General features: G+C 47.7%; 1 protein-coding gene across 3 annotated transcripts in view; it reads right to left on the reverse strand.

Moving 5' to 3' along the window:
- Nucleotides 1-2,220: 2,220 nt before the first annotated feature.
- Nucleotides 2,221-26,822, reverse strand: part of AMN (amnion associated transmembrane protein) — a 68,624-nt gene continuing 44,022 nt past the window's right edge. The window contains exons 5-12 of one of the 3 annotated variants that reach the window (XM_006119973.4): nt 25,488-25,723; nt 21,874-22,011; nt 21,517-21,625; nt 19,336-19,418; nt 17,617-17,803; nt 12,717-12,885; nt 3,731-3,848; nt 2,221-2,568 (exon numbers count right to left, since the gene is read on the reverse strand). In XM_006119973.4, coding sequence (XP_006120035.2) covers nt 2,458-2,568; nt 3,731-3,848; nt 12,717-12,885; nt 17,617-17,803; nt 19,336-19,418; nt 21,517-21,625; nt 21,874-22,011; nt 25,488-25,723 — 1,151 coding nt within the window. In that variant the 3' untranslated portion in view covers nt 2,221-2,457. The remainder of the gene's footprint in view (nt 2,569-3,730; nt 3,849-12,716; nt 12,886-17,616; nt 17,804-19,335; nt 19,419-21,516; nt 21,626-21,873; nt 22,012-25,487; nt 25,724-26,822) is intronic. The other 2 variants (XM_075926518.1, XM_075926519.1) reach the window with 2 other exon arrangements.

Raw genomic sequence — 26,822 nt, forward strand, 5'->3', positions numbered from 1 at the left:
CCATGCCAGATGACTGGAGATCAGGATAAGGGGCTGTTTACCTGCCGTGTAGCCATTCAAGCTAGGATCTTGTGAGGTGGGAAGATCACAGAGCTTGGGCTGCAGCTCCAGCCTGAATGTCTACAACACAGTTAAACAGCCCCTGGGCCCAAGTCCAAGTCAATGGGTGTTTAATTGCAGCATAGACGTACCTAGAAAAAGAGCGTCTAGACTACAACCAGTAGTTTCGAAAAAGCAAGTCACTTTTTCAAAAGTGAGCATCCAGGCAGTCTGGATGCTCTCTTTAGAAAAAGCACAATTTGCATTACATAGTGCTTTTTTTCGAAAGAGCACTTTCAAAAAAAGGCGTTATTCCTCGTAAAATGAGGTTTCCCGCGGTCAAAAAACTGCCACATTCTTTCGATTTACTTTTGAAAGAACGCAGCAGCAGTCTAGATACAGGGGAAGGTTTTTCGAAAAAACCCTGTAGTCTAGACACACCTGTTGTGTCAGCACCGGTGACAGACACACAACCACGTTCCAACGCCTTTGGATCACGATGAGGCCATCTCAAGCCTAAAACAAACTTAGCAAAGTGACTTCCATCTGCCAACCATCTCTAGTGCCATCCCAGTAGTACCTGCCAACCATCCCTAGTGCCATCCCAGTAGATTGCAACTGTGCAGACATTTTCATGCATCTGTAAATGCAGAATCCAACACCAGCCTATTTCTAAGCTATTCTGTAATGATTTCACAACATGGATTGCTTCATGGAGTGCTCAGAGGATTTGAGCGGTACCAGAGCTCAAAATCCAGTGATAAGAAGTCACCATGCAGGTGGAACGTTCTCTGGCCTGTGTTATGCAGGGGTTTAGACTAGATGATCATAATGATCTCTTCTGGACTTAAAATCAATGAAGATACAAACTTCCCATACTGTTCCTGAGACCATGTCCAAAGGAGCTGTGGAAGAGTTGTGCCTCTTAGTCTGACTCTTCATTTGGCACTTAACTAGGCCCCAAAATGTCATGTGGAAAGTAATAATGGTGCCGTGGTGTCTTTCCCAGGATATTAGAGCCGCGGCTCCCAACCACCAGTCTGCAGACTGGTGCCAGCCTGTGAACCGCTAGCTGTTGGGCCGTGGTTGCTCTGGGGCCCATGGCTGGGGAACATCGCCCAGTGCTTCCTTTCCTGCCATGGTGGTTGGGAGAGGCATGTCCTGTCCTGCCTCTCAGCCAACCAGCGCCGGGGTCTCCTCCCAGAGGTGGTTCGCAGTGTGGCGGGAGGGGTTGGCAAGGCCCTTCCCGTGGAGCAGCTTGGGGAGAGGTCATGTGGCAGCCAGGCATGGCATGGGGGGAAGTGAGGCAAGGGGCTCGTGTTGACAGCAGGTAGAGAGCGGGCAGCCCAAGGCCCATGTGCAGGGGAAGCTGCCACGGGACAAACCGCCAGTGCTGAGGCGGAGGCCACAGCCACATCGCTGGCCCCACACACACCGAGTGCAGATACCAGCCCTGCCAGGCTGCACCATGATGGGGTTACAGGGGTTCCCCATCCACTGGCTGCCCCGCCTGTGCTCTGCCTGGCCAGCAGGGAGCCACAAGAGCCGCTGGGTTCTATCCAGGCCCAGAGTCTGCGCGGGCTGGTGGGAGCAGCCTACGACTGGTGGCACAATTCCAGCACACAGTGCCACTGCCAGGGGCCGCAGGTGCGCAAGCGCTGAACTGTTAATCCCTGTGCAACCGCCCCCATGCACTGGGACCTGCCACTTTCCGCCCAAGTCCCCGCGTGGGTCACTCCAAGCAGCCTCCTTCCCCTCTCCCAGCTCTCTGTGCCCAGCCCTGGGACTGATGAATTGTGGGTTGTCTTAAAGAGTAGGGGGCTCTAAGGGGGGGCGACCTGGGGGCAAATGGGGCATCTGCGGTGAGGAACTGGCACTGGGGGGTTCTGGGGATGGGGTAATGTTGGGGACTGAGGGCTGGCACTGGGAGGGGGTGCAGTGGGACTCTGGAAAAAGGAGGCTGGCACTGGGGGTCTGGTGGGGTGCTCTAAGTCTTAAAGAGCAGGGGGCTGGCAGAGCTGCCTCTGGCTGCTCGCAGTGGCTCTGGGGGCTGGGGCTTTTGCATCTTTAATGAATATGCAAATATGCAAATAAAATGTTACCGGTCTGCCAAAAGTTTGTGAATGGGTTTGCTGGTCCGTGGTATAAAATATGTTGGGAACCACTGCGTTAGAGACGAGGTGGGAGAGGTAATATCTTTATTGGCCAAACTTCTGCAGGTGAATGAGACATGCTACAGAGCCACAAAAAGCTCTTCTTCAGTCTAGGAAAGGTACTCAGCATGTCACAGAAAAAACCAAGATCAAACAGATAGTTTATAAAGACTTATCCTGGGATAACTATAGCTGGTAAATTATTAGCCTCCATGAAATTATATTCCAATCGTACACTTGGCTGGGACCATTCAGGTCTCTGCTGTTAAGCAACAAGTTCAGTTTCATCATATAATGGGTTAATAAAATAAACCCCACTGTCTTTACTAGCCATCCCCTTCAGTGCCTCCTCTCCTGGGCATGGACCGTGCGACTCCTACAACAGAAAGAGAGAAAATGCGTAAGGAGAGTGCTGAAAAAAAGTGGAGCTTGGAGACTTACCAGAGGAAGCAAATCCAATGTGGCATTGTGGAACTGTGCACTATAGGTCACCAAGTTGCATAGTTCACATGAGAACGCTCAGACGGGCTCAGACCAGTGAGTCATCTAGCTCAATATCCTGTTTCAACAGTGACTGGCAGCAGATCCTTTGTGAGAGGGCGCAAGAAATCCCTCAGCTGATCATTATGGACTGAGCTGTCCTCACAGGACATTCCTCCTTAGCCCATCCAGCCAGGCCCTGGCTTCTGCCCCCAGGTGTGAGGCTTCCGATCTTGGTAATTACAAAACGTAACATGGGTTGTTCTCATCCCTAGAAAGGACAAGCTTCCTGTGGAACCTGCCAAGCTTTTGGCTAGTTCCTTATGACAGCAAATTCCACACACTAGGTAATTAATGGCTCTTTCTGGGGCAAGTGTCCTTCCTCCGGGAGCGATTCTCCCCTCCTGCTGCCCATGCTCGTCACAGCCCTGCTAAACCAGAGGGAGTGGTTTGGTTTTTTTTGGTCACAGACTTATGAAGAGGAGAGTGGGGCATGTGTGGGAATAAGGAACAAATGTCAGTCTAAGGCACTATGGATTCAGGAACAGCAAAGCTCATTTTTGCCACTCCACAGCCAGAAAATGAAACGCCTCAGCTATCCTTTGTACTTAGTGGTCAGGCACCTCACTACAGCTGCTAGCTCAGAGGACTGGCCCTCCACACATCCTTGCAGAGCACTCGGGATGCAGGCCTACTGCTCCATTGAAAGCCTCGCTCATAGTGGGTGTGTGAAACTGGAGAACTTCTAGACACCTACATTGTAAAAGCCCCCCGGCCACGTACTATGGCCAGCACAGTCACCAGCTGCACAGCACATCTACAGCAATGAGGTAGCACCCAGGAGCGAGGGGACAATCCAAGAGCACAGAGCTCTCTCTCTGGAGCTCAACAGGAATCACCACTAAATACGTAGGACTTACATCTGCTCTAGTCTGCATAGCCTCATTGACTAGATGCTCCATTTAGCAGACATTCCAACCAAATCCCTACAGCCCAGTGCCTGCAATGGCAGTTCCACATGCAAAGCGCTTGCAGGGTTACAAAGTGAGGGCACTTACAGCTCCATTGCTTGGCTTGTCAAATATAGGATTGTCAAACCCTTTGTCACTTGGTCCTGACACAACATCCAGGTCCTCCATCCTTGTCCACAGGCCTGCCAAGTGTACGGGGTGTAATCTGAGAGGAAAGACATTTTAGGTTCACCAATGTTCATCCTTCCAAAGCTGAAGGCAACTGCTAAGCCAATCTCCCCCAGTGAGATGGTTTTCCTTCATGGCATGCTACAGGTGTGGGGATATTTCAGGGAAGTGTCAGACCCCTCTATAAAAAATGGGACCTTGACCATTCTGCAGTTTCAATTTAAAAAGCTTCGTTTCCAAAGAAGGACTGTTTCAGTGGCATTTGGGATGATTGGCATCCTCTGCTTCAGTGCTTCGGTGTGTTTGGAGGCTCTCATGCAATCTGGCTGGACCTATCACTTCCCCCATTTTCTACAGCACCTTCCATTATATAAAACAACCGGTGCTCAATGGCAGTGATGCAAAGGCCAAAATGGTAATCCTGCCTGTGCTGGAATTCAGAGCCTGCAGCTGGGCAGGAAGAGCCAAGCCAAAGGCTTGGGTCTTGGGTTCCTTCCACTCTTAATTGTTTCATAAACTTTCCTCCCAAAGCAGAGAACACTGATGTCAAACAACTGTCCAGCTTCCAAACAAACGTCACTGGGAAATGAATAATCTAGTGACAATTATGGGCTTCAGAGTTTTATTTAGAACTGAAAGAAAACTGCTATTTATTGCTAGGAAACGCTAATCATCTCTGTGCTCGTCAAGAGGCAAGAAAAACAAATGATGCCTGAGAACTGTGCGAGGTGATGAAAAACGCAACAGTAATGCACTGGAAAAAGTAGCATCAGCCTGACTATCAGGTCTTGGATTCCTACCCTGCCGCAGCCAGCCAGCTATGACAGAGTCCCTTGGTATGCAAGAGCAGCCTCCTGCCTGGATTTGGGATTTCACCCGGAAAATCTGGCCTTGTCTAGATTTGTTGCTTTAACCATGCCATTGTATTTAGAGCAAGAACATCCCCCTAGCACAGAAGCCGCTATACTGGTATAGCTCATGCTGATTCAACGAGGCAAAATAAGGCTATGTCTGCACTTAGGAGTGTTTTACCAGAGTATTGTTTGCATGATCAGGGTTAGGAACCCGGGTAGACGATACCAGCAAAGCATGCCTAGTGTGGACACTGTGGGTATGTCTAGACTACATGGCTCCGTTAACGGAGCCATGTAGATGAGTTTACTAGACATAGGAAAATGAAGCGGCAATTTATTTAAATCAAATAAATACATTTGATATGATTACATCATAATTTGATATGAATACCTCATAATGTAGTCTAGACATACCCTGTGAAGCTAGCAAAGCTGTGAACTGTTCCAGTGACGTCAAAATACACCCTACCCTACCCCCCCAGGACTGAAACAAGTTATACCAGTAAAAGCTGCAGTTTTGCTAGTGTAGCTGCCTCCAATGAGGCTGACAGACTCACCAGGCCCCTGGGCAAGATGAGAGGAGGCCTGACTCATGCCCCTTGAAGGAGTGGGGTTTCAGGTGGAAGGGACAGCTGGGGCCAACCCACCTCCACCCTCCAGTAGCCTCAGCACTACCTGGGTGCACCGCAGGCAGCCCTCAGCAGTGCCAGAGCATGCTGTGAGGGGATTCGGTGACACAAAGGGCCTGGGGCTCTGGTCACTGGCAACCGGGAGCCTTTTGAATCACCAGGCTCTGGGCAGTTATTCCTTTGCCCTTCCCCCCACCTGGCTGAGCCTACATCTTGGCCTTTTGCTGGGACAAAAATCACACCTCTTTGCCCCCTCGACCAGGGAGCAATGCTGGCAGGGTCTGGACAGTAGACGTGGCCCAAGTTGTATTGATTCAAGGTGCTTTGTATCATTCTAATTGGGTCTGCACTGGGGCTTTTAGCAGCTGCACCCTTTACGTAGTTCTGCTGGAAAAGCTCTTAAGGCAGACCAGGCTGTTTTGTGGTCCTTTGCTGGGGCAAGGTGATCATGAGATGGCTGAGTTCAGGATCCTGACCAAAGGAAATGCAAGCAGCAAAATACGCACTCTGGACTTTAGAAAAGCAGACTTTGACTCCCTCAGGGAACTGAGGGGCAGGATCCTCTGGGATGCTAACATGAAGGGGAAAGGAATCCAGGACAGCTGGTTGTATTTTAAAGAAGCCTTATTGAAGGCACAGGAACAAACCATCCCACAGTAAGAAAAGCAAATATGATAGGTGACCAGCTTGGCTTAACAGTGAAATCCTTGGTGAGCTTAAAAAGAAAAAGGAAGCTTACGAGAAACGGAAATATATGATGAATATATTGCTCAAGCATGCAGGGGTGTAATCAGAAAGGCCAAAGCGCAATTGGAATTGCAGCTAGCATGGGCTGTGACGGGTAACAAGAAAGGTTTCTATAGACATGTTAGCAATAAGAGGGTGGCCAGAGAAGTGTGGGGCCTTTAGTAGATGAGGGTGGTAACCTAGTGACAGATGATGTGGGAAAAGCTGAAATGCTCAATGCTTTTTTTACCCTGTCTTCACAGACAAGGTCAGCTCTGAGACTGCTGCACTAGGGAAGGAGGTGGGCAGCCCTCATTGAAGAAAGAACAGGTTAAGAACTATTTTGAAATGTGGGACATATACAAATCCATGGGGCCGGATCTAATGTATCCAAGGGTGTTGACAGAGTTGGCCAATGTAATTGCAGAGCCATTATCTTTGAAAACTTGTGGCAATCAGGTGAGGTCCCAGATGATTGGAGAAAGGCAAATGTAGAGCCCATCTTTAAAAAAGAGAAGAAGGACAATCCAGGGAACTACAGATTGGTCAGCTTCACCTCAGGCCTCAGAAAAATCATGGAGAGGATCCTCAAATAATCAATTTTAAAGCACTTGGAAGAAAGGAAAGGGATCAGAAATAGTCAACATGGATTCACCAAGGGCAAGTCATGTCTGATCAACCTGATTGCCTTCTGTGATGAGGTAACTGGCTCTATGGCTATGGGGAAGCTGGTAAACAGGATCTACCTTGATTTTAGCAAAGCTTTTGATATGATCTCCCATAGTATTCTTGCCAGCAAGTTAAAGAAATATGGATTGGATACATTGACTGTAAGGTGGATAGAAAGCTGGCTAGCTTGTCAGGCTCAATGGGTAGTGATCAATGGCTCAAGGGGTATGTCTACACTACAGCGCTAATTCGAACTAACTTAGTTCAAATTAGTTAATTCAAACTAAGCTAATTTGAACTAATGCATCCAGACTAAAAAACTAGTTCGAATTAGCGTTTTGCTAATTTGAACTAGCATGTCCACACAGAGTGGACCCTGAACCGGGGTTAAGGATGGCCGGAAGCAGTGCCAGCAGGACATCAGATGAGGACTTAGAGCGTGGAGCTGCTGTCTCAGGATAGCCGAGGGCTGTGCTTAAAGGGACCCGACCCCCACCCCGGACAGACAGTTCTCAGGGGCGCCCCGCTTGCAAAGCAGTCCTGGCTTGGATAGCCCGGAGTACCCACACTGGGCACATCACAGCACTCGGCCATCAGACCGGCTGCACTTGCTGCAGGCTGCCATCTAGGGAGACGGGGCAATTGGGGGGCTGCACGAGAGCTTCCACACCCAGAAGCCCGCAGAGCCACCTCAGTCCTCCCCATCGGGGGCTCGTACACCATTCCTCCCTCACCTCCTTCCACTTACCCCTTCCTAGCCCCCCTTCCTGATGTACAAAATAAAAGACAATTGTGTTCAAAAATAGAATCACTCTTTATTGAACAAAACTGGGGGAGACTGGGAAAAGGAGGTGGGAGAGGGGAGGGCAACTACAATGATGAGGCGTTTGGAACTGGTCCCATATAAAGAGAGGCTAAAGAGACTGGGACTTTTCAGCTTAGAAAAGAGGAGATGGAGGGGGGATATGCTAGAGGTCTATAAAAGCATGAGTGGGGTGGAGAGGGTGCATACAGAAAAGTTCTTCATTAGTTCCCATAATAGAAGGACTAGAGGACACCAAAGGAAAGAAATGGGTAGCAGGCTTCAAACTAATAACAGAAAGTTGTTCTTCACAAAGCAAATAGTCAACCTGTGGAACTCCTTGCTGCAGGAGGCTGTGAAGGCTAGAACTAGAACACAGTTTAAAGAGAAGTGAGATCAATTCATGGAGGTTGGGTCCATGGAGAGGTATTAGCCAGGGAGTAGGAGTGGTGTCCCTGCCCGAAGTTTGTGGAAGGCTGGAGAGGGATGGCACGAGACAAATGGCTTGGTCACTGTCTTTGGTCCATCCCCTCCTGGGTCCCTAGGGTTGGCCGCCGTTGGCAGACAGGCTACTGGGCTAGATGGACCTTTGGTCTGACCCAGTACTGCCATTGTAAGCTCAGGGCTCAGGGTCGGGGGTCTCACTGGACCACCTTGATTTTCATGCACTCCTGCTCCTGGGTGGCCAGGCTGGCAGCTCTCCTGCCCTAGACAGCCACTTTCCTGTGCCTAGTGCGGAGGTCGTGGACAAGGTCCACGATGTCTGCACTAGACCAGGCGGGTGCCCGCCTCTTGCGGTCCTGGGCAAGCTCCCGAGAGCTGCCAGCCTGGTCCCGGGAAGAGGGGGAGGGCTGGGGGGAATCGGGTGGCTGGCTCGAGCCGTGCCAGGTGCAGGGTCTGCTGGCTGGGTGCTGGCAGGCTTGCACCTGGCACGGGCATCGTAGCCAGCCCGTGCCCCTTTAAGGGGTCCGGGGCCGGGAGGGGGGCAATAGAGTTTCCCTGGCGTTGGCCAGAGTGGCCACCAGGGAAACCTGGGGAGGGCTAGCCTCCCACTAGTTCGAATTAAGGGGCTACACACCCCTTAATTCGAACTAGTAAGTTCGAACTAGGCTTAGTCCTCGTAGAATGAGGTTTACCTAGTTCGAACTAAGCGCTCCGCTAGTTCGAATTAACTTTGTAGTGTAGACATACCCAATGTCTGGTTGGCGATCGATATCAAGCAGAGTGCCACAGGGTTGGTTCTGGGGCCAATTTTGTCCAACATCTTTATTAATGACTTGGATGAGGGGATGGATTGCACCCTCAGCAAGTTTGTGGATGACACTAAGATAGGGGGAGAACTAGATACACTGGAGGGCAGGGATAGGGTCCAGAGTGACCAAAACAAATTGTAGGATCAGGACAAAAGAAATCTGATGAGGTTCAACAAGGATAAGTGCCGAGTCCTGCAATTGAGAAAGAAGAATCCCAATATTGATACTGTCTGGGAAGTGACTGGCTAAGCAGCAGTTCTGCAGAAAAAAACCTGGGGATTACAGTGGATGAGAAGTTGGGTAACAGTCAGCAGTGTGCCCTTGTAGCCAAGAAGGCTAATGGCATGTTAGGTTGCATTAGGAGGAGCATTGCCAGCAGATCTAGAGAAGTTATTATTCCCCTTTGTTTGGCACTGGTGAGGCCACATCTGGAGTATTGTGTCTAATTCTGGGCCTCCTCCCATTACAGAAAGGATGTGGACGCACTGGAGAAAGTCCAGCAGAGAGCAACCAACATGATTAGGGTACTGGAGTACTTGACTTATGAGGAGAGGCTGAGGGATTTGAGCTTTAGTCTACAGCAGAGAAGAAGGGGGGATTTGATAGCAGCCTTCCACTACCTGAAGGAGTTTTCCAAAAGGGATGGAGAAAAGCTGTTCTCAGTAATGATGGATGGCAGTACAAGGAGCAATGGTCTCAAGTTTGCAGTGGGGGAGGTCTAGGTTGGATATTAGGAAAAACTATTTTACTAGGAGGGTGGTGAAGCACTGGAATAGGTTACGTAGGGAGATGACAGAATCTCCATCCTTAGAGGTTTTTAAGTCCTGGCTTGACAAAACCCTGGCTGGGATGATTTAGTTGGGGCTGGTCCTACTTTGGGGAAGAGGTTGGACTCAATGACCTCTTGAGGTCTCTTCCAGCCCTAGGATTCTACGACAGGGGGTAAACATGTGCAGAATGGGCTCGTACAGCCATCTGATTACAGTGGCATCTTGGAATGGGCCCTTCCCCCACCACACACACTTTTATCCCCACCTTTTATCCTTCTGTCATCTCACTATTGTGTCAAATATAACCAATCCAGACACCTCCCAGAACAGCTACACCCTGATGGCTCTATATCAGTGGTTCCCAAACTTTTCGGCATCATGCCCCCTTGTTGATTTTTGAAAAACCCTCACGTCACCCTCCCCCTTCCTCAACAGCAAAACTTATTGAGCAAAAAAAAAAGGGGAGGAGGAACTGACTGGGCAGCAAAACTTGAAAGGGGGGGCTGGGTTGCATCGCAACTCCCCCCCCTGGAATTTCTTCATGCCCCCAGTTTGGGAACCCATGCTCTATATCCTTCCAGGGCTCTGGGCAGATGAGTGTGTGCTCATGCACACACATAGACACACACACACTCGCTGCTCCCATTTCAAAGATAAAATCTTGACTGTTTGGCTCTGCTTATTTTGCAAGACAGTCTGAAACCCTTGATAAAACATGAGTGATTTCAATTAAGTGCTGGCCAATGCATAAGTCAGATAAGCCCCAAGGTATTGCAACAGGTCCTATAGCTGCTGTCCCCCGAAAAGAAGTGACCTATACACCTTACTCAGGCCAATTTGGGATTCAAAAACAATTCAAGGCGGAGCCCTGGCCTAGTCTCCATTTGTGTTGCCTGAGTACATGGGCTGTACTAATTGCATGATAATTAATAAATAAAGTAATAAGATCCAATGGACTGATATGGGGCAACTCCACTGTGCAATTCACTTAGAAACACATGAAGTTGTTGAACAAATGTTTAGAATTGTCTTGATTGTGGCTGTCAAGCCATTAAAATTAATTGCAATTAATTGCACTGTTGAACAAGAATAGAATACTATTTAATTTAAATATTTTGGATGTTTTCTACATTTTCAAATATATTGATTTTAATTACAACAGAATACAAAGTGTGTAGTGCTCACTTTATATTTATTTTTATTACGAATATTTGTACTGTGGAAAACAAAATAAATGTTATTTTTCAATTCACCTAATACAGGTACTATAAAGCCAGCTCTTACTCATGAAAGTTGAACCTCCAAATGTAGAATTAAATGTAGTTATCAAAAATAACTGCATTCAAAAATAAAATAATGGAAAACTTTAGACCCTGTGAGTCACTTAGACCTACTTCATGCTCTGCCAGCAATACAGACAAACACATTTGTTTACTTTTGCAAGAGATAATGTTGCCTGCTACTTGCTTACAATGTCACCTGAAAGTGAGACCAGGCATTCATGTGGCAATGCTGTAGCTGGTGTCCAAAGCAGCATGGACTGATACAAGCTCATTTTCATTATCTGCATCAGATGCCACCAGCAGAAGGTTGATTTTCTTTTTTGGTGCTTTGGGTTCTGTAGTTTCCACATTGGAGTGTTGCTCTTTTAAGACTTTTGAAAGCAAGCTCCACACCTCGTCCCACTCAGATTTTGGCAGGCACTTCAGATTCTTAAACCTTGGGCTGAGTGCTGTAGCTATCTTTGGAAATCTCACATTGGAACCTTCTTTGTGTCAAATCTGCTGTGAAAGTGTTCTTAAAATGAATACATGCTGGTCATCATCCAAAAACTGGTATAACATAAAATAGATGACAGAATGCGGATAAAACAAAGCAGGAGACTTACAAGTCCCACACAAGGAGTTCATTCACAAATTTAACTAACACTTTTTAAAAAAACGAGCATCATCAGCATGGAAGCATGTACTCTGGAATGGGGGCTGAAGCATGAAATGGCATATGAGTGTTTAACATACCTGGCACATAAATATCTTGCAATGTGGCCTACAAAAGTGCCATGTGAACACCTGTTTTCACTTTCAGGTGACAGTGTAAACAAGATGCAGGCAGCAGTATTAAATATAAACAACCTTGTTTGTCTGAGCAACTGGCTGAATCAGAAGTAGGACTGAGTGAACTCGTAGGGTCTAAAATGTTACACTGTTTTGTTTTGGAGTGCAGTTTTGTAACAAAAATCTACATTTGTAAATTGCACTTTCACAATAAAGAGATGCACTGCAGATCTTATATGAGATGAACCGAAAAAGACTATTTATTTTATTTGTGTTTACAGTTTAAATATTTAATAAAATAATAGGAAGTGAACACTGTACTCTGAAAATCAACATATCTGAAAATACAGAAAAACATCCAACAATTTTTAATATATTTCAACTGATATTCTATTGTTTAACAGTGTAATTAAAATGGCAATTAATCAAGCTTAATTTTTTGAGTTAATCACATGCATTAAATGTGATTAGTTGACAACCCTAGTTTTGCTGTATTCATCTTTCCGAATGAGCTGCAGCAAGCAATGTCAGTCCTGTATGCAGATGAGGGACTGCAAAATGACAGGAGCAACAGGGAGTTTCCATGAAGCCACAAAATTAAAATCACACTGAACCCAAACTGGAGAACAGCACAGCAGCTGAGGGCTTGTGAGCTGCATCTGGAGGAAGCACTAACATGCCTATAAAGCCACCAAAGACCTTCCTTGACTTTGGGGCCACTGTGCACCTACCAGTCCCTGGTGCAAGTTAGAGCAAACCTCAAGCTGCCTTCATTTACTCTAGCATCCAATAACACACACAGCCATGGATTGGTGAAATGCCAGGATGCCTAGCCATGACCTATCCCTGGCTGCAGCGATGGGGCATGGCATACAAGCTGCTCTGGCAGTTCTTTGTCACCTGAGGACCTCCCCATGCTGTGATGATATTTGGGGGGCTGGCTCTGCCAGTGTTAGTGCAGCTTAGCAATGATGGAGCAGCATGAAATTGCTTTAATGGTGGGTCAGGCCTGGGCCAATCCCTAGATTCTTTATTTCATGCATCTGTGAATGACAGAAGACCTAAGAGTTCATTTTTTCGGTCCCAGCTGTCGAATGGGACACTTCAATGGTTATCAATATAATGGATGTGAACACCCCTGTTCCTACCTTAACATCCCCTTCCTATAGAGAAACAGCATTATGCCAAGCAGCAGCAGACCGAGAAGTAGACCAATAAGCCCAGCAATGGTGCCGCCAGCAGCAGTGCCTCTTTGTCCACTAGAATTACTGCCAGTGGCGACTTGCATCGTGCCTGTCACAATGCCAAAGGTGTCACCTGCAAAGTAAGTAAGAAGGTTTTTTCAGGACAGGGTCAGATACAATATAAACCTACCCACCTGCAATCCTTGTACCGAACTGGAATGAACATAGAAAGTAGGGTGTCTAGTCAAACAGACTCTGCAGCTTGCTGTGGCATTAACTTTTCCCCAAACACAGGCTGGGCTAGCTAGCAGGGATGGAGCAGTGTGCAGTCAGTGGTTTCAGTGACCAGGGGTTTGTGAGAGGCAGCTCTTGCGATCTGGCGAGCACAGTTCTTGTGCACACAAGATTCACTCGGCAATTCAGTTTAAAAAAAATAAATCCAAATGAAACTTGGTCAGCACCTCCACCTTTCACAGAGGCCAAGACCCTCCAAGGTGCTGCTGGGCCCTTTTGCAGATCAGGTCATTTATTTATGTGCTACAGCAGGGGTGGCAAGAGGTGGCTAGTGGGCTAGACGTGGCCCACCAAGCTGCTGGATCTAGCCAGTGGCTGCCTCGCCAACACCCGCTCTACACAGGAGGGGCAGCTACCTTAAAGAGCAGGCTGCTAATTGCCGTGCAGTCTGGACAGGGAGGAGACAGCATTCCGTGCTGTTCCCACTCCCTAGCAAAATCCCCTAGCTCCCATTGGCCAGTTTCCGGCCAATAGGAGCTGAGAAATGTTGCCAAAGGCAGGGACTGCAAATGAAGCATCCTCTCTCCCTGTGCTGGAGCGGAGCCATTTGGGGCAGCCCACTGAGCACACAAGCAAGGAGTCTGCAGAGCTGCTGGCTGGAAGCCGTCTAGGTAAGCACCTCCCAGCCAGAGCTTGCCTCTGGCACCCCACTCCCTCTGTCCCCCCAAATACCTGCCCCAGGCCACCACCCAAACCTTCTATAGCTCCTCTCCCCACCTCCTCCAGGTCACAGCTCCCTCCCAGACACTGCATCCCATCCTGAACTCCTCTCCCAGGCCAGAATCCTCTTCTGTACCCATACCGCTACCTGATCCTGCACCCCATTCCCCTGATCCATCACATCACCACCCAAAGCCTCTGCACCCCCTTTCCTCCCTTCTCCCAGATCCTGCACCCCCTCCTATATACTTACCCCAGGCCAGAATCCTCTCCTGCACCCATAACCCCTCCTGGACCCTGCACTCCAAGCCCCTGCCACACATCATAACCCCTTCCTTCACTCAGACTCCCTCTCAAACCCCACACTCCCTCCTGCACCCCAGTCCTCAATCCCAAGCTCCCTTCTTCACCCCGCCTGCTATCCCAGACCCTATGCCCCATCTACAGAAGTGCGGCCCTTGACCACTTGCAAAATCTTGGAGTGGCCCCCATTAAAAATTATTGCCTATCCCTGTGCTAGAGGCTTAGTCTTCACTACAACAGTTTTGCTGGCATAACTATGGAAAAAGCCCACCTCAGACCCCCAGACAACATCACTGTGCTAGGAAGAAATCCTGGTGTAGACAAAACTACACCAATAGAAGAGTTAGGGCTCCTGTTCCCTCATGCTTAGCCCATGTCAGCCAGGAAGGTGGTTTAGCTGTGCTGGCAGAGTTCCTTCTGTTCGCTTACACTGCACCTTTGCCAGGAAGCTATAAACATTTGCAGAGCAGACACACCTAAATGTGGATGTTAGGGTCTAACTTTAATCTCCTAATTCAAAAATGTTGGTCAGGGTTCTCACTAGCAAAGAGCTTGAGCCACAATACTTGACTTGGGCCCTACATCAATAATGTGACACATTTCAGAGGGAACACGGATGGGGATATGTGAGCTGTTCTATCATAAATCAAATGAAGTTCACTCAAGCATCCTATCCAAGTTCTGGGCACCTGAACGCTGCTGAGATTCCAGATTATTGTGTCTACACCAAGATTTCTTTCTGGCACAGTGATGTTGTCTGGGGGTCTGAGGTGGGTTTTTTCCATAGTTATGCCAGCAAAACTTTTGTAGTGAATATTCCAGAATATTCTGCACAGCTCTAGCCAGTATCTCCTGTTCTATGCTACCCTCCAGAAAAAGTGAACAGACAGGCGGCTGACACAACTGCTGAGCCCCTGGAACAGGGGCAGAGGGCCTGGCTTTGTTCTCCTGGAAGGGGTGGGGCTTTGGATGGAAGAGGCGGGACTAGGGATAGCCTCCCCCTGCCAGCCCTTCAGTGTCGCCTGGAGCACACCACGCATGACTCTTTTCATGGGGCTCCAGAGACTATTTAAAGGGCTTGGGGCTCCAGTGGGTGTCAAGGAGCCCCAGGCCCTTTTGAATCACTGGTCCTGGGGCACTTGCCCCCTTCTCCTCTCATTGGCAGGCCTGGAAGCAAGTAGATAATAGGATGGCTTTTATGGGACCAGTAAAAAGGTTCAGTTAATTCACTACTTTGGCTAACCAAAGAGGCTGATCTTGAGGGAACAGGAGCCCACCTATAGAAAATGCATTTTGCAAGAGGGAAATGCTTCATATGAAAACTTTTCTTTTGCTTGTTCCTCTTTTCTGTGGTGGAGACAAGAGTGGACAGGTTGCATGGAGAATGGCCCAGTCCCTAAGTTCAGGCACCTAATTCCCTTCCTTTCCATGCCAGGAGGGAAAAATGAGGCATCCTATAGACAATACACAAGTGGCAATTTCTTTCTTCTTGCAAATGTAACCCTAGTCAGTACTGAAAGGCTGGTCCACAGAGAGCCCAGGTACTGGCATAACTATTTGGATTAGGGAAGGAATTTTTTTACCAAAATAATTATACCTTTACAGCCCCTAGGACCGTGGTCACCAACCAGTAGATTGCGCTCTACCGGTATATCTCAGGGGCTCTAAGAGTAGCTCTTGAGCCCTCTCTGAACTGCACACCTGCGCAGTACATTTACATTAGATTTCCTCATTTGAGGAGCAGCTACTCACCGAGCAACAACACAGGTGAGTAGCTGCGAGGAATGGTGGGAGCTGGGAGGTCGGGAGGGCTGAAACACCCCAGCCAGCTGACTGTGGCTTTCAGCTGAAAGAGGCTGCCCCGCGCTCTAGCTGATCGGGCTGTTTCCCCTCTGCGCCTGCCCACGTGGAGCTTGGTGCACCCTGGCTGAGCGCCATGGCCAGCTGGCCAGGCAGCCACTTCTCTTCCCTCCAGCCCGGCTAGCCCGGCTGCCCTGGCTCAGCCCAGGGAGGCTGCGTCTAGCTCCAGCTGTGCTGGAGCAAGCTTCCCGGACTGAGCGCAGGGCAGCCGGGCGGGAGCGAGGAGAAGCTGCTTCCCGGCCAGCTGGCCATGGCGCTCAGCCAGGGTGCACCAAGCTCCACGTGGGCAGGCGCAGAGGGGAAGCCGCCCGATCAGCTGGAGCGCGGTTCAGCCTCCTCCGGGCTGAAGGCCACAGCCAGCAGTCCAGGCAGCTTCTTCACTGCACCAGCCCACGTGGAACGTGGTGCACCCTAGCTGAGCACCACTTCCAAATGTGGAAAAACCTTTTAAAAAAGCAGCAGTATAAGGACTGGGGATAGCAAGTGATGGAGAATAGAGAGGGCGGGGCTTCAAGGAAGGGGCAGGGCTTCAAGGAAGGGGCGGAGCTTCAAGGGAGGGGCAGGGCAGTAGATCTTGGCTTGGTCTGTCATTTAAAAAGTGATCTTGGGTGTAAAAAGGTTGGAGACCACTGCCCTAGGATGAAACAGAGTTATACTGGTGTAAAGCTGCCATGTACCAACATAGTCCTCTTTCTATATGGGAATAAGCTGCTCAAGTATAAGCACCAATATAATTGCATCCACACTAGGGGTAGTATCACTGGGCCATATACTGGCACAACTTTTGTGTGTAGACAAGATGAAAAACTAAAGGTGTGATTTTAAAAGTCAGTTGGTTAAACTGGTACCACGCTGTAGCTGGATACTGATGTAAATTCACGAACACAAAGTAAATGGATATAACCAGCTTTAAATGTCCACGTACAAAGTTGCACCAGTGAATATTGAACCTGTATGCGGAAAAGCCCTTAGGGATTGGCAAGAGTTGTGCTGACCTAGCATTGATTCATTCAGGGAGGCTGTGAAACATTTAGGCTATGTCTACACTGCTGGATTTTTTTGGAAAAAGATACGTAAATTGCGTCTACACATGGTCAAATGTTGGAAAAACCTGCTCTTTCGGAACATCCCTTATTCCTCATAAAATGAGGAATACAGGGATGCCGAAAGAACACGCCCACTTTTTCAGAAACTGTTCCGAAAAAGCGGACAAGTTCCCTGGATGCAGCAGAGTTTTTCCCGGGATACCTAAAACTCTGCAGTCTAAACATATCCTTAGAGGCTGAAGTGTGCTAATCTACATTTAACATGTGCATGGGCATAGCTACGGTGCTCTGGAGTGCGAAAAATCCAGCTCCCAGAGCATGATAGCTATTCAGACCAGCTAGGCTGACAGAAGAGTGAACAGGCTGCATGGAGAATGGCCCAGTCCCTAAGTTCAGGCACCTAATTCCCTTCCTTGTAGGTACTATTGGTTGGGGAGGTGAAATTTCTACAATGACAGAAACCCCCTTCCTTTGCTCTAGGCTGCGTCTGCCCTACAAGGTTGTGCCGGCATAGCTACACCACCAAAGATATGCTGCTGTGTGGTCCTTGTGGGGAGGACATGGCCAAAGTGCCATGTTCAAGCAAACAAGAGTTTTCAGTAAATTGTTTGTCAAATAAACTGGCACTTGATTTTCTGTGATTCCTATTAACCTCCTGGTGAATGAGAAAGAAGCGTTGACAGGGGAATGGGAACAGTTACCATGCTCTGCTATGTCATGCATGATGTCCTCAGCCAACTGTTCTGCATGAGTCCCTGTCTGTGACCCAGTCTTATCATCAAGTAGCACGATCTGGACGACAGGAACTGAGGCCCGCGGTACAATTCCCAGGAAAGTCTGAGGTTTACGCACCTTGGATATAGCCATCTGAACCCCTGCATATTTTGGCTTTTCAAAGAAAGCAAGACACACAAAACACACTAGGTCAGCAGGCAGAGAATATAGGGCATGTCTTTATCTGGAGCTGTGATGCACAGCAACATGAAAGTGTGCTGGCTATAACTCGCCATGTAGAAACCACCAGAGAGCTAGGGTTGCTGTGAATCCCCTCACCCCGATGTTTTCACAATGACACATTTATGTCTTCTTTCCATGAAGGGCTCTAAACAACAGGCACTGGTGCCCAGTGTTACTTGAAAATACTCAGCGCAGGTTTGGCCTGTAGGAATCCTGCTCCCTTTGGGGCTGGATCCGAACTTCAATGCTTTCTGACAGTGTCAGTCAGTGTTCTCCATGTGACCCCCCTTATAAAGAGGCAGTGAATGTAACACACCCATAAAATAGGTTTGTAAGGAGGGAAAAATCAGATTCACCTCTCTTGCTATATGGGGCTATATTCTGATCTTGACTATAGCAGAGCAGATCCAGAATAACTCCTGAGAAGTTTCTCTGGAAGCACTACCTGCCCCAGAGCAGAATTTGGCCCAAGAGATCGGTTGTGGGGAATCTTTGAAACCACCTCCCTCAGGGGGCAGCGCAGTGCACTGAGCTCTCGAGCACCAGGCCGAGATGCTGCTGTGACCCTGGCATCCTTGACTGGCCAGTTGGGTGAGAGAACGCAGCACGGAGGAGTAGAGCCAGGCGTTTGGCATGGCAACTGTGAAGAGTGCCGTGACACCAGAGACAGTCTGCCTGTCATGCAGGGAGGGACCCCAAGCTCTGCCTTCTCCTGCAGCATTGCTAAGGAAAACTTTGAGTCGGGTTCTCTGGTCCAGCCACCTTTGTGCCCCTAGATCCTAAAGCTCAAGGACCAAGGTTTCAGCTGGCTCCTGGGGGGTTCAGGAAGGGGTCAGTATCGTTAGCCCCCTTTGTAAAATAGGGAAACTGAAGCACTGGTCAGGAAAGAGACTTACTTAAGGTCACCATGAAGCAGAAATAGAACCCAGGTCTCCTGGGTCCCATTCCAGTGTACTATTCACTAGGTCATGCTGCCTTAGGAATGATTGTGCACTGCCTGGATACTGGTGTGAGAAGGGCCATGGGCAGTGAATGAATACACCTTAGAAGCTCTGGCTGTTTGTAATGATTTAGTTCATAGCCTTCCCTGAGAGGGGGAGGTCAGATGTGGGTGGAAACAAGGGAAACCCTCCTGGGTGATGGGTCCAATGTTAAATGGAGACTTCCTACTAGCTGAACTTTGAAAACATGTGTCTGTGCACTCCAGCAGCCGAGTTCCTGTTTGAGGTCATTTGCCAGGGCTGCAAACAGCTGTTCCCCACCCTGACTTCCAAGTTACAAGAGTATCAGATAGAGCTCTGCAAACAGCCATCACCCAGCATGACATCACTGGGAAAAAGTACATATCAGTCTATTATAAAATATTTATATTATATAATAATGCTGAGTGTCTTATTGGTGGGGTTTCCTGGCTTCTATCTGAGTGATGTCTTAAATAAGTCTTTCCAAACAGACTAGCATACCAGGCTCAGGAAAGTGTGCTGAAGTCTGTTCTGATACTGTCTAATGTCGAAACCAGAAGTGTATTCCAGTGAAATCGTAGCTCCTGTAGTGCAGAAAGACATGAAAGAACACAAACAGCTTCATTGATTTTGCATTTGCAAGCACACCTCTCATTGCAAGTGGGCTATTGTGGGGCTGGCAATGTGGATCAATTTCGTTTTCAGAGTCTATCAAGATCTGAATCAGTACATGATTCACAAACAATTCTCCAGTCCCACTGTGTAATCGGGTCTCATTCTAGAGCTCACAAAGGAGAATAATTCTATCGGCTAGTGCTTTCTGAACAAAGCTTTTGGAAGGAAACACCTCCTCTATTGCTGGTCTTTTTACAGGTTTAAAACCCAGGGAAGCTTTTTTCAGAACACTCCTGGGAAAGCCACATCCACTACTGACACTTACCTAGTTTTTAAAGAGGAAATGATGAGCATTCATCAATGCCCATAAAACATAGTGAGCTCATTTGATAGAAAGCACCAGAAAAAGGCACAATTACATTCACTGAAGCAATTGGCTCCACATTAGCTGAGCTAAATATTTTTCTTGAAAAGCAGGAGTCAACGTTTCTGGAAATATGAAGTTCCATTAATTGTTTTGCTGGTATGAACAGGTTTGAAAACCATATGCTACAGCCCCAATGAGTTTGGCAGAGTAGTAATTATGTCTGTGTATGGAAAATTCCTGTTCACCTTCCATGTAGATAAGCAGACAAGCACCCATATGTACAGGGAATTCCGCCAATCTGTTGGGTATATTTCATTTTAACTGAAATTTACCGTAGCTGATAAAGACATTTATTGGAAGAAGAAAGCTCTTTTCCTTGGATATTTTTCATTAGTGGCATTTCTGATGCCAGCACTGAATGCATCCTAGTGGCCTGTGCTAACAGTAATGGACTGAACTAGCTGGATGACACCCTGAGAGGCTAACCCAGGGGTAGGGTTCGTAAAAATCAGGGACAAAGGGCTGCAATCCAAGAATAACCCCAGAAAGCAATAACAACAATGCAGAAAGGAATTAATATAACTCAGTGCTCTGAATAACTCAGGCTCTGGAGACAGGCATTGGAGGAATAATACGGGGGTAGGAAGAGGCAGCGAGATTGATTCGAACCAGTTGATAGAGGTTCGTAACACTGACTTACTTGAACAAATCCCTAATACAAATGTTTAAGCATCTAAGCAAAAGCAGCCTAATTTTCAGAGGCGCTGACCCCCCTCCCTGAAGCTCCCTCTGAAGTCAGCCCCCGAATCTCAGTTTTCCCATCTGTAAAATGGGGGTAATAGCTGCCAACTGCAGAGGAGATGTTTGACAAATTGTTAATATTGGTGTCATGCATTTAAGATCTGATGGCACTAAAGGAAGCATAGAGCACCGTTTCCTATAATCATTCTGTGAGCTTGGGTCCCCATCCTGCAAGGTGAACCCCATATGAAGCTCCACCGAGGAGCTCAGTCTGGATGGGGTCAGAACTTTAACGCTAAAATCTTTTCCCTGTGTCTTTTAATCTCATTTCATAAGGACGTAGGGGCGTCCCCTAGAGCAGGAAAAAGTTGCAGAACCAGGGACAATTCAGGGTTTGTTCAATCAATGAATCCTTTGTATTTGTTCATCATACATCACCACTTGAGCCCACCCAGAGCTGGTGAAACTAGAACCATGCAAAAAACATACATGGCTTAAATTCTGGCAGGAATTTGGACTGTCTAAGCCTCACAGGAACCAAATTCTACCCCAACCTATGTGCTATTGGAAGCTGTCATGTTTGAAGAGTATCACTATAAAACACTTTTAGTACTGGGGGAGGAGCAGGGCAGAAGTACAGACTAGCGTGTAGATGCCCTTTCCCTAGATGCCATCATGTTGATATGGTGATTATTAAGTCCATGGCTTAATTCTTGCAGTTACCAGCATTTATACAAACTCAAGCCTCCAATGTTGCATCCAAAAGCTCTGACTTTGCCATCACCCCGTAAAACAGCAGCCAGCCAGTTCTTGGCATTCCTGAAGTATAGATGGCAGCCGCAAGATTCAGCTCCAGAAGTGCATTCAAGGCCCCGTGCCAAGGAAATAGATACAATGCCAGAAGGCCAGGCATGCTGTCCATGCCTGCTTACCGGAATTAATCCCCATTCTGCACTCACCACATATTTCACAGCAGTGTCCGATTGGCTGGAAGGGGTCCTTGCACACAAGTGCTGGGCACTGAGTCCCATTATCCCCAAACAAGGCAGCGCAGATCTGTCCATGTTCCTTAAATGAAAACACAGGGTAAAGTCCCCTGACCCTCGGCTGGCTACAGAGCTGCTCCTGCTCTGCTTTTCTGTTCTGTTTCGCAAACACCCCTGAGATTGCACTGTTCTGTCGGAGCACAGTGCTGGGATGTTCCCTGACTTCCTGTCCACACCCTGAGGCCCTAGATAGCCCAGCCAAGAGTTGTGATATATTGGCACTAAAACATCCCGGAGAACGGTTTGTTAAATTTCAATGGAAGGACTCACCCCAGCATTTCCACACTCGCAGCCTGATTTGTCCGGACACCTGGCATTTGTCACCTGGAAGGTGCTGTTGCCGTGGAACTGCCGCTGGGCTGAGCTGCTCCGCATGTAATCAGCTAAGGCCATGTCACTGGTGAACTTCTAGTTCCCAACCCAGAAAGAGTAAAAAATGGATCAACATTTCTTGGCAGCGTAAGATGGAGTGTAAGATCTGTCAGCTCAGCAGGCAAGCAGCAAACGTGGACAGAGTGGTCATTTCGCCTACCTGCTCTCAAAGGTGGAAGCACTAGGACTTGGGACCCCTTCCCCCCGTGATGGGAGCTGGCAAGGGGAAATAATGGGGTCATGCCTAGCTTCCCTTTTCTCTGGAGCCTACAGAAGGCCTGAAAGACTTTTCCAAATTTAAAACAAACAAACAAAAAAACCCCGCACAACCCTAACTTATATGGGCTGTAGGTTTTATTTGTTGCTTTCTTTTTAGACTTAAGCTTAGAATTTCTTTAAGTTTAGAATTACCAGGGTTCTGGGCTTCTCTTCCCTCTTGCTGCTTTGAGGCACAGAAAACCAGACTGAAGCTCTGTCAGTCTGCAACAGCAGGGCTAAGGAGGTGGAATCTTCAACCAAAACTTGTCGGCCAGGCCTTTCAGTTCACTCACAGTCAGCAGTGAACAAGTGTGTAAACAGCCTGACTGACAAAAATCCGTGCCCCACGGTGCTCCTCTGCTTTTACTCCTGTTAGTTTCCCATGCCTCCACTCAGGCCTCCAAAGAAAGATTTATGACGCTCTGACACTCCCTGGAAAAACAGGGCAGACAAACCCTAAGGTAAAAGCAAGAGGGAAATAATCAGGCTTTCTTAAGACACCATACCTAAATGGGGTTTGGAAGTGGGTGCACAGAGTAGCCTTTGCATGCCACCTTTCAAAAGCAGAGCCCACTGCTCCAGAGACCGCCGTTAACTCCTCCGACCCTTCGGGCTAGGAGCAGGGGTGGCGAGTTCTATGGGCCCGTGATGTCCAGACTCCAGGATTATTCCTGGCCCAGAGGTCCAGCTTCACCAATATTTGGGGCCAGGTCTCTCCCCCGGCCCCACCTACTGCCCCGCGCCTCCTCCAACTCATCCCTGCCTGCCTGAGCAGCAGGCAGCTGCCGTCTAGGAGTGCTGCCTGGAGCAGCCATATGATTAGTTCCTGGGCAGAGGCACAGGACAGGTTGTGAGTGTCTCAGCAATTCCCCTCAACTGACACAAGAGGGGCACTGAGCCAGTGCCCCTAGGTGACAGCCATGACACAGGATATCCAGCTCAGGGCTGAGGAGGGTTCTCAAGAGGAAAAAGGAACTTCATGGCTGTTTCTTTACTGCATGGAGCCTCCGTAGGGTCCCTCTGGCAGCACCATTATCCTCTGAGGGTCTTATTAAAATCCTCATTTCCAGCCAAGCTAGAGGTCCTGCCTGCCTGAGCCACAATACACAGCACAGCCACAGAGCCCAGCAAGGACAGGACGTGAGGCTCGGAATGGAGCAGCCAGGTACATAGGGCCGGGCACTATTTATTCATGGCTTTCCCTGGGCTCCTACAAATCACAAGAAGGGGCCTCCTGAGCTCCACAGCCCCGAGGAGCTAGCTGAAAATGACCCAATAGAGAAAGAGCAGCAAGAACACAATAGGCAGCAGCAGCCAAGAGGAAATGAGTATGAATGCCCCTCTAGCTACATCTTTCCCTACCCCCAATAGCCTGGCCCTCATAGTCACATTAGTCAGGCTACTGCAAGCCACGGCAACACAGATCATATTTCCCAGGCCAGTTCATCCATTTGCAATGCAAATTCCATCCATTTAACTCATACACAGAGGAAGGATGGGCAGTGATTAAGGCACAAATCTGGAGACCCAGGTTCAATTCTCTGCTCTGCCACAGGCTTCCTGGACATGTCATTTGAGGACCTGAGGCACAGGAGGCTGTCTGCTAAGACACATTCCCAGGGTGTTGTGACACACTTGCTTACTGTGGAGCCAGACATGTAGATTAGCTGCAGTAGAGTGGGCCAAGAGGTACAAACTCTGGCTCCCAATATAAGCATTCCCAATTATCAGAATCACCTGGATTTCAGTTTACCCCACTGTCAAGTTGGAAGCCAGGTGCAAATTTCAGGCCCCTGGCCCAAAAAAGATTCCCCATGCCTGATTTAGACACTCAGGTGCTACGTTACCAAAGCGGCCTCAAAATTGGACGTGAAGTTTTACATGCCTACATTTGAATCACATAAGAGCTCTGACATAAGCATGAGACGGTAGGGGGTGATAGCAATTTGTCACAAGACAAATGGACAGAGGCGATCAAACCCCCTAAATAGTCTGAAGCCCCCCCCCTTCCCTTCCCTTCCCTTCCCTGGATGACCATTTACTTTCTTTTGAGAGATTCCTGAGAGGGTTTGTCTCTTATTTACACCTCAACCACGATTGAATGGCTTGTCAAGTCAAGAAAGTCTCTCTGAATTCAGTAGGCTCAGAGAGGTTGCCGTGTTTCTCTGTAACTTTAAAAACAACAAGTAGTCCTGCGGCACCTTAGAGACAAACTATATATATATTCATTCTTGAGTGGAGAAAAAAGGAGGACCCTCAGAATAAGAAGGAAGAGGGAGAAAAACATTACCTGTCAATTGTAGTCCTGGTGTTAATGAGGCTAACTGAGGCTATGTCTACACTATGGAGCTATTTTGGGATACCATTGGTATCCCAAAATAGCTATTGTATGTCTTAAGAGCAAGTCTGTTATATTGAAATATAACAGGCTCGCTATTCCAACATCCTTGTAAACCTCATTGCTCATGGGTTAAGGGACATTTCGGAATAACGCTTTATTTCAAAATAAGCTATTTTGAAATTACCTTGAAACAAGTTACGCAATTTGCGTAGTGCAAATTGCATAACTTATTTTGAGGTAAGGGTGCTGTGTAGACACATCCTGAGTGGGTTGGACATGTTCTATACTTAGCTTTTGATGTCAATAATCACATTCAGCAAGGTATCAACATCAAAAGCTAAGTATGGGACACTTCCAGCCTACTCAATTAGCCTCATTAGCACCCGGACTACAATTGACAAGTAATGTTTTTTTCTCCCCTTCTCCCTTCTTATTGTTAGGGTCCCCCTTTTTTTTTCCACTCAAGATCATCTCATCTGAAGAAGTAGGTTGTGCCCACAAAAGCTCATGATAATATATCTATATCTATATCTGTTAGGACTACTAGTTGTCATTAAACTCACTATGGTTGAAAATGGATTTTGCATGCCTCAGATGGGGGCAGTCGGTGCTGGGCTCCCTTGGCTCTGGGTCCTATGCAGTTTGCATGTGCAATTCAGATTGTTTGCACATGCACAAGCCTCTTATGACTGAGGTACCCACGGTTGAAGGCCTTCTGGAAATCTGGCCCCATGGTGCAAACTACAGTCAAGCTCATGCCTAGTGTTGAGCAAACGGCTGTAACTGAACTGAACTAACACACACAGCCAATGTCGCTTCACTTTCTGTTCTCATGACCTATTTTGTGGGCACTGTGAGGGGTGGAGAGAAGTGTGATAGCATTCTGAATTGTTTCTCAGATGTTCCACTTTACCTGTCCCATGATCGAGATGCTTCGGAGATGAATCATTCGCTCAGATGAATCAACGTTTACTCGGAAGGAGGTTTCAGGCTGAAAGATGACATCGTCGTACTGGCATGGCACACGTTCTTCATCCACTGCAAAGATGTAGTTGCCCTGTTCTAGGTCCTCCAAGGAAGTTGCAGCATGCCATACTGAGGGGTCATACCACCTATACCTCTCAGCATCAGTGAAGGAGACAGCTGAACCTGGGAAGAAAGACAAAGGGTAAGGAAGGGTAAGGTGAGAGCTAGACTTGGAGCCAGTCTCCCTGCCCTGAGACATTTCTTTCAGTTCTCTCATAGATCTAAAAAGTGTGAATGTCCAGAGTGAAAGCATTAACAGCATGTAGTAGGAACTAAGAGCTACTCTCTGTTCACCCCCACCAGGATAACAGCAGCAGTCACTACCTGAACACTGGCCAATGCTTTGCAGAGCCAGACAGGTGGCTTCTATAGTCAGGATGCCTGTGTGCCAGTATGCTAAGGAAGCATGGAATCCCCCTCTGGCATCAGACAGATGCTTCTGAATCTCACCTTTCTTTTTAAGTTGTGTTTCCAGCTTTCGTGGTTATGACAAAAACCTTGACAAGATTAATTGATTGCAACGAGTGCAATAATGTCTGTCTGAGTCTGCAGGCAGCTGGAAACAAGAGCTCTGAGAGATGCGCCCTGCTCCATTAAGTTCAGTGTGTTATTTCTGAAACCTAAAGATGGTAATAGAAATTAAATGAAATTTTGCATGGTGGATCATTTTAGTGGGACCATCAGGCAAGTGTGTTTAATCACACAATCCCAAACTTCCTCACACATTTCCCTAGCTGAATTTAATAGCCAAGCAAATTACACGGGAGTTACTACTGTCTTGTTTTGATATTTGTATTTATTTTTTATTAAAATCAAATTTTATTTTAAGTGAAGCTGCCACAGAATTGCCAGATGGATTCAATGGTATGCCACAGCCTCCAAAGACCATGCTGCAAATTTTAGGGTGAGCTCAAAATGGAAATGGTCTTGGATATAATCCATAATACCTGTTAAGCAGCAAGAAGCTGAAAAACTGCAGCTGCACTTGCCCTGTTAAGATTGCCCTTGATACCACTTGTATTGAATCTGTATGGGCCAGAAGCTGAAATCCCTCCTTCATTTTTCCATAGAAAAAAATCTCAATGAAGTTAATGAGCATAATCTGTTTGCCTTTGTTCTCTGTGCACTGCACCTGTAAGTCATTAGAAACTTTCCCAGTGTGCAGAGGCTCTGTCTATTTTGGTCTCAGGGCAGCTACAGCCAATCACAGTGGAGACACACA

The sequence above is a fragment of the Pelodiscus sinensis genome, chromosome 4 (assembly GCF_049634645.1).
Source record: "Pelodiscus sinensis isolate JC-2024 chromosome 4, ASM4963464v1, whole genome shotgun sequence".
Lineage (NCBI taxonomy): Eukaryota > Metazoa > Chordata > Testudines > Trionychidae > Pelodiscus > Pelodiscus sinensis.